The sequence below is a fragment of the Alligator sinensis genome, unplaced genomic scaffold, assembly GCF_000455745.1.
Source record: "Alligator sinensis unplaced genomic scaffold, ASM45574v1 scaffold118_1, whole genome shotgun sequence".
Classification (NCBI taxonomy): domain Eukaryota; kingdom Metazoa; phylum Chordata; order Crocodylia; family Alligatoridae; genus Alligator; species Alligator sinensis.
This window is the reverse complement of record NW_005841850.1, coordinates 637,241-649,181: the sequence shown is the minus strand read 5'-3', so window position 1 is coordinate 649,181 and position 11,941 is coordinate 637,241. Positions and strand designations below refer to the sequence as shown.

General features: G+C 37.5%; 1 protein-coding gene across 1 annotated transcript in view; it reads right to left on the bottom strand.

Annotated features, from left to right (window-relative positions):
• The window catches only part of LOC102382846, a 49,045-nt gene extending 38,170 nt beyond the window's left edge, over positions 1-10,875 (bottom strand). The window contains exons 1-10 of the mRNA XM_025210059.1: positions 10,624-10,875; positions 9,781-9,927; positions 8,651-8,765; positions 5,750-5,865; positions 5,410-5,554; positions 3,841-4,066; positions 3,225-3,348; positions 2,320-2,488; positions 536-714; positions 149-292 (exon numbers count right to left, since the gene is read on the bottom strand). Coding sequence (XP_025065844.1) covers positions 149-292; positions 536-714; positions 2,320-2,488; positions 3,225-3,348; positions 3,841-4,066; positions 5,410-5,554; positions 5,750-5,865; positions 8,651-8,765; positions 9,781-9,927; positions 10,624-10,752 — 1,494 coding nt within the window. The 5' untranslated portion in view covers positions 10,753-10,875. The remainder of the gene's footprint in view (positions 1-148; positions 293-535; positions 715-2,319; positions 2,489-3,224; positions 3,349-3,840; positions 4,067-5,409; positions 5,555-5,749; positions 5,866-8,650; positions 8,766-9,780; positions 9,928-10,623) is intronic.
• Between the last annotated feature and the right edge of the window lie 1,066 nt (positions 10,876-11,941).

The window sequence follows — 11,941 nt, the reverse complement described above, 5'->3', positions numbered from 1 at the left end:
ACTCTTTCCTGCCTACGCAGGGGGTCGGACTCGATGATCTATTGAGGTCCCTTCCGACCCTAACATCTATGAATCTATGAATGAACAACCCACTGGGATTGATTCTTCTCAAGCCTACTGTGGTATCAAAGAAAATAGGACATCTTACCTCACCCATCCATTTTCTCAGGAAAATTACTGGACTTCCCAGTAACTCTTTGGCTAGATGCTGTTTCTGCTCAGATCTATCTGCAGTGGCATACAGTTCTTGAGCCTTGCCTCTTTCTTGAACTATCAGTTCTACCAAGAAATCCTACAGAAAGAAGAGAACATATTAGGCGGAGTGTTTTTCCTATTGTGACATACAAGAGAAAATAATCCAAAAATAACCGCCCCCCCCACCATGTGTATTTAATAATTTACTAAAACATATTGAAACATCTAATTTTATGTTACCTTTTACTACAGCAAACATTTTAGTTTTAATGCCTGCTAATAGCTTTAATATAGATATCTATAGTTAAAACAAATTCAGCAATTATACAATATATTGTACTTTTGGGTCCATTGTAATATTCTTTCTGAAGCTCTGCTGAAGATGATCAAAGAATTCAGTGTCTTCTCTTTCCAGAATGCTCATCACCCACTCAGCCATTGCAAAGATTTCTACCCATGATGGGAATAAATTTTGATGCAGGAAATATAGGTACATAGCCAACTCATAGGGATGTTCGGCTGAAAAAAAAACAAAACAAAACATTTTTAGCTAATAAAATAGAGAAAAAAATGTTAAAGCCCTGAAAATCCTCATTCACCTGTTTTTCTCACCTGTAAGTTCTCCTTACTGAGGATTTACATCCTGCCATTATTTTTCTGAACTGAGGATTCATGAGATCCCATCAATGCCAGTTACTGGTCACATACTGTTTTTAAAAATATAGAGGTCAACCTAGAACAAAGCCCCATTGTGCTGAAAACAAGCAAGACTCATCCTTCCCGAAATACCAGAAAAGAAGGAAATTAGGACTGAAAGACTGGTTAGCTTAACACTTTCTTAAATAAATTCTGACCAGCTCTAGGAGATTCCGAGGAAAACTGGGGTCTCAAATTAAGATTTTCCCTTGTGATCAGGCAACTTGGCAGCCATGATATAATTACCATTAAGGTACGTTTCTGTCAGAGCTAATTTGGATTAGTGCCTCGACACAGTGGAACTTTCCAGCACAAGGCACGGTAAGGCAGGGGAATTCTCGGCATGGTGAAGAGTTCCAGCGTGGACAGAGTTCCAGCCGAGGATATGCAGATTTGCATAACACGATTGGCCGATGTTAAATTATTCCCACGTGGCGGCTGGCAATTGGCTCGCTAGCCGTATAAACGGTTAGGGGCATTTCCGCCCTAGTGGGAGAGCTCCGCGATTCCCCCTGGAGTGGAACTCTGGCAGTTTGATCACCTGCCAACGACTCCCCGTTGCCGAAGCCTTACGACGTATCCTCCGTGTTGCATGCCCGAATTAGACCCGAGCTACCTGGTCTACAAGAGCTCCTCGATTAGCAACTAGAGATTAGAATTGTTGCAACTACGATTGAAGTGTGAAGTCACTTCTTGCCTGCGCTGTATACGACTCTACAGTGTAAGTAAAGCTATCTCTGTTTTTCCAACTGATACGTGTCCCCTCTGTGCCTAATTCCGCTCCAGTGATAGAGAGTACCCATCTGCCCCCCACGGGATTGCAGCCACAACCCCAGCTAGCGTTCCCGAGGATTCCCGATCCTCGGTCCTCCCTCGGCCCCCACAGTTTCTAAACTCATACTTGTAGTAAGTCCCAGAACCTGCAAATATTTATGTGTGTGTTTAATTCTGCACATGTAAGTAGTCCGATTTATCCAGTGGGATTACTCATGTGACTGTAATAAAGCATGCATGTAAATATTTGCAAGGTTAGGGTTTAGGTCAGGCGTAACTGACCTAAAGTTTTAGATCAATGTAAAAATTATACAAGTTAAGTCATATTCTCCTGCCGCGTATTTGCATTTTCACAAACCTGCATTTTGCACATTGGCTTAAGCTTCTATGTCACCCAGGAGAGCACACAAACACCAACAGACTCTCCTTCTTCCTGAAGAAGAGTGCTTGTGCCAGAAAGTTTGTAAAGAACAATTTTTCCAACTATTTAGTTGGTCTAATAAAAAATATCACCTTTACCCAAAGAAATTTGACTACCTATGTCCTTAGACCAACACAGGTATAGCCAACACCCCCAATACAAGTGAAGTCAGACTTAGGTCCTAATGTAGTGATACAGTTCATCAGCAATTTTCTAATTTTGAAGTCATTTACCTGTTGGTGTTGTTTGCTTAAATGCCATTTGCAAAGGAAAGAGCCAGTGAATCAGGTAGGGTTCATATGTGCCATTGAAAACATAGAGGACATTTAAAGTCTTGTGGGTTTCTAGAATCATTTGTTCATTTGAGGCAAAATAATGCATGCAAGGTGTCTTGTCATATTTCTGTTCAGCGGAAGGGAAAGACAAAAAATATCTTTACTGAAAAAAAATGTCTGTAGAAGGAGAAAGATACAATTGTGTGACTATATGTTTTATTGTTATACGTGTTCCAATCAGGATGTAGAAGCTCTACATTGTATTATTCAGCTATAGATGGCAATTTTGTTTGGTCTAACAGCTACATAAAGAGGATTCACAATAAAAAGACACAGTTTTAAAGCCCAACAAATAGGAAGTTGATCTCTGGAGAAAATACATTTCTTCCAAACTGGGCTTAAGATGTGTTGGCCATGACAAGAATAGGACAGACTCACATCAGAGACTTCAGAAACTGTCTTAATATTAGCATCATGCATAGCATTACTTATTTGGGTTGTAGTTGTATTGGCACCAAGGGAAATGTTGGCTTAGCTTCCTGTCTCTGACTCGCATAATATTCCTATACACAATAAACTTTTGACAAAGTCTACTTTTAGGATAAAACAATGTTTTGTTTTATTGCGAGCTTTGGATTACTGAATTATTCAATAGCAGCAAAGTCATTTTCAAATACGCAAAGCAGACACCGACATTGCTCCATTTTGTGAACTGTTATAATAGTTAATTATAATTATCAACACATTATAACACGTATTTATTATAAAGTACGTGCTCAGGACAAGAAGCATGAAAACCTGCAAGAAGAAACAAATATTGTAAAATCTGGGCAAGAGACATTTGCACATGTCTACTGACTCACCTCCACTACTGCATTTTCAATAAGGCCTGAAATTGGCGATTGAGTAGCACTTTTAAGTTTTAGTTCAGCAATTCGGTGCTCCACTGTCCGTCCAAATTTCACTCTAGCTTCTCTCTCGATATTTCTGAATAGGTAAAACCATGATTATTTTCCCTGAATGTTGAGTCTACATCTGATTCGTAAAAGCCACATAGTAAAATTGAGCTGAAATGTCAAAAAATATACCTCATGTCCAGATAGCACTGAGATACAGTGGAGACAGAAATGCTTAAGATGCCAATTGATAACAACACTAAACCAATCTAGAACATGGCCCTTTCATAAGACACCAAAAAATTATAGAAATTCTGTATGCAAGGTGGCTATAACCTCAGTTTAATTAGTCTAAAAACCAGAAGTTAGTATAGTCCTGAGAAGGAAACTTTGTTACTATTTCAAGGTGGCCTCTTGAAGAAGGCAAACTGCTCTGAGAAGTTTGAAAAATGTTAGGGTTAATTCCAGTGACAGAACCAGGAATTACTCTGAATCTATGGATCTTACAAAAAATCATAGACCTGGGCTAATAAAAAATAATGCAATATTCCACCCCCACTCAAAGAAAATAATAAATACTTACATTATTCTTTCAGTGTTGGGGATTTTTGTGTTTGATTTTAGGAGTTTATCTGTCCATATAAATTGTCGTAGTGTCTTTGGAAGTAGATTTCCACTTAGCCTTCTACATACTGTTAAGATAGTTTCACCATCTACTGAAATTATGGCACAGACAGATTTTCCTAATATATTACTTTCTGAGCAATTTAGAACACATGAGTGTATATCAGTGCCAATATGCATCTTTTCTGTTAAAAGAAAATATAAATAGTAAATGACTCATGAATTGTAGCCACCTTTTCCATTCCTGAAGAAAGTTACCAAGGGCTGTAACACCAACAGACACAGAAACAGAAACAGAAATGGATATTTAAAGTAGAATTGTTTGTTTAAGGTATAAAATATATTATCATAATCTGCTTCAAAGCAAACAATGATAAAAACTAGAGCTGTAGATAAAGTTTATTATAAACACTTAACAGTTTAGATGAATCATATAATTTTGCAAAATGTTGAAGATTCTGTTGTAAATTAAATCTCATTTAAAACACACTATGGTAGTCATGCTTGCTGGTCTTGTACCCAATTACTTCAAGTCTGAATGAATAAATGAAGACACTCTACATCAGCTGGGAAAACTCTATTAGCTCTCAGCTCCGTGAGAAGGAGCACTTCTATGTGTTTGAAGTGGAGAACTTTTTATGTTATGATAAAGGAGAAAAATCACACACTTCAGACAGGGCTTGGCAGTCTTGACTGACAGGAAAATCAAAAGCAAAGTAGTTGCTCTGTTTAACAAGATACTTTCGAATTTCTCTCAATCTACCTTCCCCTGGGACTGGTATTTTGGGAAGTACTTACCGTATCATTTACAGGTTTGCTTTTCAACTTGATTACAGCAGTTAAATCACATTAACGCTTTCTGTAGTGGCTGGTATTTAACAAATAGAGATGAGCTTGAACCAAAACCCTAAATCAGAATTTGGAAGGCTTACAAAATTAATGCTTGGATTTATGTATGGATTTCACAGACTCCCCAATTGTTATAACAGTCTGAATCAAAACCTGGATGTAAATATCATGATACTTTGGGTGATCCAGATAAGAATCCTCATTTTTCTACTTCAACCACTCCCTAAGCACTGTGTATTTAAATAACCAGTTGGCTTTGCCACTGAGGGAATGATAATAATGTGAATTTGCTGTGGAAGATAGGGAGGCAGGTGTTGTTAAGGACTCTGAGTCAGAACCCCTGAAGAGCTATTGCGGGGTACTGCTGGTGTCTGTTTTGCTTTCTAATGTTATTTGCCAAGCATGTGATGGTTATGGTTGACTTAAATTTAACTATCCGATTTTTCTGTGTGGATATGCTATTTTAAGCATTAGTTCCCCCATCCTTTATATTTAAATTCCCCTATATTTAGAACTCCTGCTTTCTGCAAGTCCAGTTGTAGCATTTAATTAACTAGGCTGTTGCCTAGCAAAGCTTATGCCCCTCAGAACTAATTAGTCTCTAAGGTGCTACCCTGCCCTGCCTTTTGTCCTGTACCCTAAAGACAACATGATGTACCGAACAACATAGTACTCTTACCTTTTTCATTTAATTGCAAAATAGATTCTCTGACTACGGCTAAATCGATGCCTTTGCTTTCAACAGAATTTGGGCTTTTCTTCGCAACTGATTCCTGGTTAGAGCTCTGTTCCAATGAAGACTGATGATCAAATGAATCTTCTTCCTATGAATGCAAAAATTAGTAAATTGAGTTCTATTTACAAACTTAATTTACAATTTTGAATGTTCATCAAGAGATCTTCAGTTTACATCCACTATAAAAGAGGATATGGTTTTGCGTTTGCTAGAAGAATATTGAAAAAAAATGTGCTAAAGATGTTATAGTCAAAAAAATACAATGGAAGGAAGAACAGGCTACCTTTTGCCGTGATTCATGTGCAGCCAACAGCAACTCCATCTCTGTTGCTACAATGTTGTACGTATCATTAAGAAAATGCACCATTTCTGGAGCCAGTCTGGCAAAGTTATTATCTACTGTGTGGAAAACATAATTTGAATTAATTTTCTAAGCAAATTATAAATATCAAGCCCTGGCTCTTCTATTTCTTCCATACTCAAACTCCCACAGATGGCAATACAGAGTCAAGTACAAAAGGAGCTTATTCTCCACTCCCTAGCAATCTGCATAAAAGCTTACACCTGGGCAAAACAAATACAGATTGGAAATCAAATGCTACCAGTGTTGTACATAAATGGAGAACTCTGTTTTGTAATGCTGTGCCTCACATTTCTCTCATTTGGCACAGTTTAAATGAACACAGAAATGTCAAGGTAGTGGAAAATCAGGTTCAAAAGTCAAACAACAAATTTAAAACAAGTCAAGTAACACTGCATCTTCCAACCCAAAACTCCCTAAGAATGACTTTTATGATCAAGTAGCAGGTTGCAATACCAATTTAGTGTAATTAGTTAGACATTTCTTTAAAAAGTAAGTATTTAAGCGAGAAAAATAAAGTCACTATTATGATATTTGTAAGAATTCAAGGTTTCATTTAACTTTACAAAAATTCTATTTAATTCAAACACATATATAAACCCTAAGAGCCAGATGTAAAAAATGTTCAGGTATTAGACATTGATTTCAATGGGAGTTAGGCACCCAGATACCTTTCAAAACATGAACTTAAGTAAAGAGAGAATATTTTTATATACAGACAAATATATTCAGGGGCATACACAGAAAGAAGGAATCCTGTAGCTGTTTAATTTCTAGATCCATTAAGAGTTACAGAAGCACTAACTAGGACAGCATTTTTCAGGTTTCCTAGGATGAAAAGTCAATTTCAAAACAGCAGGACTTTCCTGTGGTAAACTGTAATTACTACTAAGATGCAGTGACAATGTTATTGCCATAAATACTTCCTTTCATTTTTATGTTCTCTTCTTTTCAGATGTATTAAATTGCTGCTGCTTTTTTTTTTTATAACAAGTCATAATGAACTCATATAACACTCAACAACAACAGACAATAAGCACCGTGGCCCCTGTTCTACAATGAGTCTGCACAATACCTCCCTGCATTTGCATACAAACTGATCAGCCAAAGCTGATGCTCCACCTAGGTACAGGGGTCTGCCTCTACAGAACTCACTACAGGATCAGGGCCAATGGTGGGAAACAGTGTCACACAGAGTGACTTAAATTTTAAAGTGAAAAGTGAAACATATTAATGAAAATGAGAGCTTCTCCTTCAGTTAATATGGCACTGCTGATGTTCCAAGAATACTGATACATAATAATTTAATCAATAGGACATGTAACCACTAGGTCTTACTTAAGCAAGGTTACTGCATAAATACATTGGGCTATTGGACTTTCCTGTATGAATGTACTGGCCTAGGTTAATAGGAAGCTTTTAGAAAAACAAGCAAGAAAGCAACACTATGGCTATGACAATCCTCCCGGTAAACCTCTTGGGGACAAGGGTTTACTTCCAAATTTCTGCCCAAAGCTACACACTAGTTTTGCCAAAACTGGATTTAAAGACTAAAAGGTCTTCTACATAGTTACAAGTTGCTTGATTCCCAAGAGGGGGTGGGGGAGTTCTGAACAGCTTTTAAGTACGCTCTTTCTGAAGCAGGTGGAAGGAACTGGTTTTTGTGTTAAAGGAAAAGGCTATTACTTAAGACATAGGTGCTCGGTGTCTGCAGAAAGCTTAGACCTATCAGGATATTCATGTGAAAGGTGGAGAGAGACCTGATAAATGCTTCTATTTTAAATAAATAATAATTTATTTCAAGTAGGTCCCAGAAGAACAGTACTGTGGGGATTGAAACCATGCTGAGTCTGATAAAAATGCCATGGTTGTGCTATGGAACTGTAGCCCAAAGCATTGCCTGAGACCAAGAGAATCGTATGACTTAATGAACAGAGATGTGATGGCTGGTGCACCTGCAGAGTCCAAGAGAGGCTCAGAAGTGCAATTAGCTTGATAACTATGGCAGCTGTGTAAGACATCTATAATAGTAAATTAGACAGTTGGCCAAACTCAGCCCTGTAAGAATGAGAACAGGGATGAATCTGAGCCATAAGTAAAGATTCTCTACTTTGGCAAAGTTGTATTTGGTGCAAGACTGGAGAAGAAACTGAGGAAAAAAAGGCCTGCTTTAGGCATCCTTCTATCTGCAAAGACAGGACAACCATATGCATCTCCTTTGCAAAATGCTTTGAGAGGTATGAATGAAAAGCACTGTATCAGATATAGGTATTATTATTTCAGTGTCTTGATCCTGGACCAGCCAGAGAGTGGACTGATCCCCAACACACAAGAGCTGCCTGAAGGTTGCTCTTGTGCCCAGCACTTACTTCCTCTGGGAGGCATTCTGGTAGCCAGAGATCAATGAGCACACAGACCAAGACCACACGCTGCCAGAGGAATTCCTTTGCACTGTCAGCATAGTCTGTGACGTGGGAGTTGTTAAACTCACTTCTTGACAGCAGAAGTTTTTCCAGTGCAGAAGGAAACTTAGCAGACTAGATCTGCTTGCTCTGCTTGTTTTGCATAACCAGAATGCAAGCAGTCAGAGCAGGAACCAGATTCTGACATGTTATTTTTGTGGTGCTATCAGAGTTTGGCTTATTCATAAAAAAATAGTGTAGGTTATTGCATTCAAGTCCCTCAAATCTTCTGCTTAACACTTTTCTAGACAAAGACTTAGTTGCTAAGTCTAAGTCTTAGTTGCTAAAGATTTGGCAATGGCTGGAAGTATTTTTGTTACCCGAGCTGCCTTCCACACACACCCAATATATCTTAACTCACCAAGTCTGAACTGACAGCAAACTTGCTCTGCAGCTTTTAAGCACTGTTCGTTTAGCCAAATCTTTGTTGTTTCTTCCAAGGTTTCCCAATCTCGCTCACTCATGTTTGTTGAAGACTAGGAACAGAAATTTGGATTCTCACAATAACATCACATCTTTTTTAAATGGTTCTTGTCATTTTTTGCCGTGGGAGCCAAGATAGTTATTTATCATATTAAGAAAGGATGATTTAATAGAGACAATTTGCTAGCGAGCTGTGCCTTATGTCAGTCACTTGGAAAGAAGACTGGTGCCAGTGAACATGGAGTGAAGTTTTTATGTCCTTGAATTTCTTAGCCCTCAGTAAAATGTATCACACATTTCTAAGTACCTTTTTCACACAAAATATTTAATTCTCCCCTTTCAGGAGTGTTCTTCTTTTTCCCCAGAAAGAATATCCAGTCATGTTTACTTCTCAGTATGTATCTTTCTTCTTGACATAAAATGTGACAAACATCCTCTCCATGTGAGGGTCTTATTCTGCCTTGGTCTCATAGGTTACTATTTTAAATATCTAGGATATACCCCACCTACCCACAAAAAAAGCAGAAAAACAATAGAACAGAAAACAAATGCAGGTAACTGAAATACAATTCATGAAGTAACTGCAGTATCATCCCCAGTGATGATCGTGACTTATCATTAGCAGAGCCAGGAAAGTCAGACTCCTTTAACCATGAAATCATAATGTAAATGAGCGTTTTTCTGAGTTAGGACTAAAGGATCAGTCTTTTCTGAGAGTCTGATACCCCATTTAAGCTGGACATGAACCACAGTTGCAAATAAAAAAAACGTTCATGCTCAGCCATCATGTTGTTTTCCTTTCACATTTCTAAAGAGGAGGAAAAAAAAGATTAAAAGTCTATTACAGTAAAGTTAGAAGATATCTATAGATAGATATGTCTATCTATATAGATCTATAATATATATTATTTTGGATCAATGAAGTACACTCAAAATTTAAAAATATAACTTTATAACTGAGAACAAAATAATCAATTTTACTTTATGGTATGAATATATACAAATATGCCATCTTTATCATCTTCTATACACCAAGCTTTTACCACTAAACTCCCATTACTCACTTACCAGTAGACTAGGTTGATTAGGATATTCGCTAAAATATTTTTTAACGAAATGCTGGCCAAGGAGATGAAAAATCATTTGTCTTTGTTTAGGATTCCTCAGTTGGGGCTTTACTTTCTCAGCAAAAGCTGCTCCAAGTTTGTCTAAAACCTAAAGAGGAAATCAATTACTGGTATTGTAAAAAAGAATAATTCCAGGAATTATATACATTTTAATTCAGTCTACTCATTGACTTCTAATACATGGAGCACGAGGGGCACCTCAGCACTGATTAGATAGTAAGAATAAGGTAACAGACTCAGAGGTGGTATAAATTATGAATTTGGCCCTATTCTTTATACTACCATTCTGTTAAGACATGTTATCTCTCTATCCACATATCTATAAACTGCCTTTTCATATGAAGACACTAAAATTACAAAAAAAGAAATCATACAGTTCAAAAGACTGATTTTTCCCTTGCCTCACATGGTGCTGAGAGAAGCTTTCTTTGGCTGAATTGTTGGTAATCTTGGTTTATTATAAACACTTATGTCAAAGAAGTTACAGTGGGGAAGCTAGTATGAATAGCTATGGTTTACATTATGATCTATTAGTGCTGTCCTCACTTTCAAGGAGAATAATAATTTTGGCTGTCTCAAAAATTAAATATTATTTATAAACATTTGACTAGTTGTGTATTCAAATCAATAATCGTACTTGTTTTCATTTACTCCATTGGAAGGAAAAATACCTTCAGAAGCAAAGCAGTAAGAATAAGGAATGACAAAAAAAATAGGAGATGATATCCATACTATTACATAAGCATTGCATGTGTTTAAATAACTATGAATATAAACATTTTACCTTATGCCATGGCTTCCCTGGTAGTAGCGTCTCTTGTAGACTGGAATTTAACCAAGATGCAACAGAAGTCTGCTGATTCCCATATAGCTTTGCCCTGGGACATCCAGAGGTTCCTCCAATTTTATGCATTCTGTATTATATTTTCATAAAATACAGGTTTCTTTATATGCGCCTCTCAGGTTTATGCAGAATTTATTACTTCTATGATGTTGAGAAACCTCAGTAGGAGTAAAACGTTAACATGGATATTACAGTCTAGCTATACATATTATTTAAGATACTGTTCTTTCTCTATGTTGACATTTTTTTTCCCATTCATCAATCCAGCAGCCTTTTCAAACATGTCGTTCTGCAGCAAAGTGAGTATTTCAAAAGGAACAAATATTACTATGCAGGTGGGGGCACAGGCTCCCCCATCCATATGATCTGTACGGTAGAAATATCTACAAGATCAACGCAGTATAGATGAAGGGCTTCTTGTAACTGCATCCCTTTATATTTGCAATTTAACGAATCATGTACTCTTTTTTCAGTAGGCACTTGGGAACAAAAAACCCTCAAAACCTTTAAGTAAACTTCTAAACTATGGAAAAGTTCCCATTTCTTTCAAACAGACTTCTGAGAGTTTGAAGATAAGATTTGTCTCAGATGCAAGCTCTTATGCAGAGTCCATATAGGAGGGCCTGATTGCCAGAAATTATAAAGAGCCCAAAGTCAAGGCAATCTGTGGGCGCTCGGGATCGTTGAAATTCAGGCCTTATAAGCTTAAATGGAGCAGAGATCATCAAAGAACAAGCTCATGCAGCGAGGAATATTATATTGATCGTACCACTAAATAAAGATAGGTTAATATGAGACTAATACATTCATATCTGATACACTCTGAGGATGTAAAGTGTTGTACGCAAGCGATTAAGTAGCAATACAGAGGGGATCATTAAAATCTCAGCAGTTACTACGCTGCGGTTACTGCAAACCATAGATACGATTCGATATTACCGCACAGAGGTATTTTTTAAACAGAACCACACATGGGAGGGAAACGATGAACTTTTTAAAAATAGACGTCGGCTCTGGTCTCGCAAACGTTTTTGCACGAGCTTGACTTTATGCGCTGAGCACCCAAATCCCGTGAATACTTCAGGGTCAGAAGATGAACGAGACTCTTCAAGGGTTGTCTCGCCTTAAACCCCCCCCCCCCCCAACCTAACAACGATACTACCGAATTAATACCGTCTCTGGGCTGAAATGGTATTGAAATAACTCATTCCAGAGGGTTTAAAAGCGTTGCTCAGCCCCCCCAAACAAGCACCCCCTT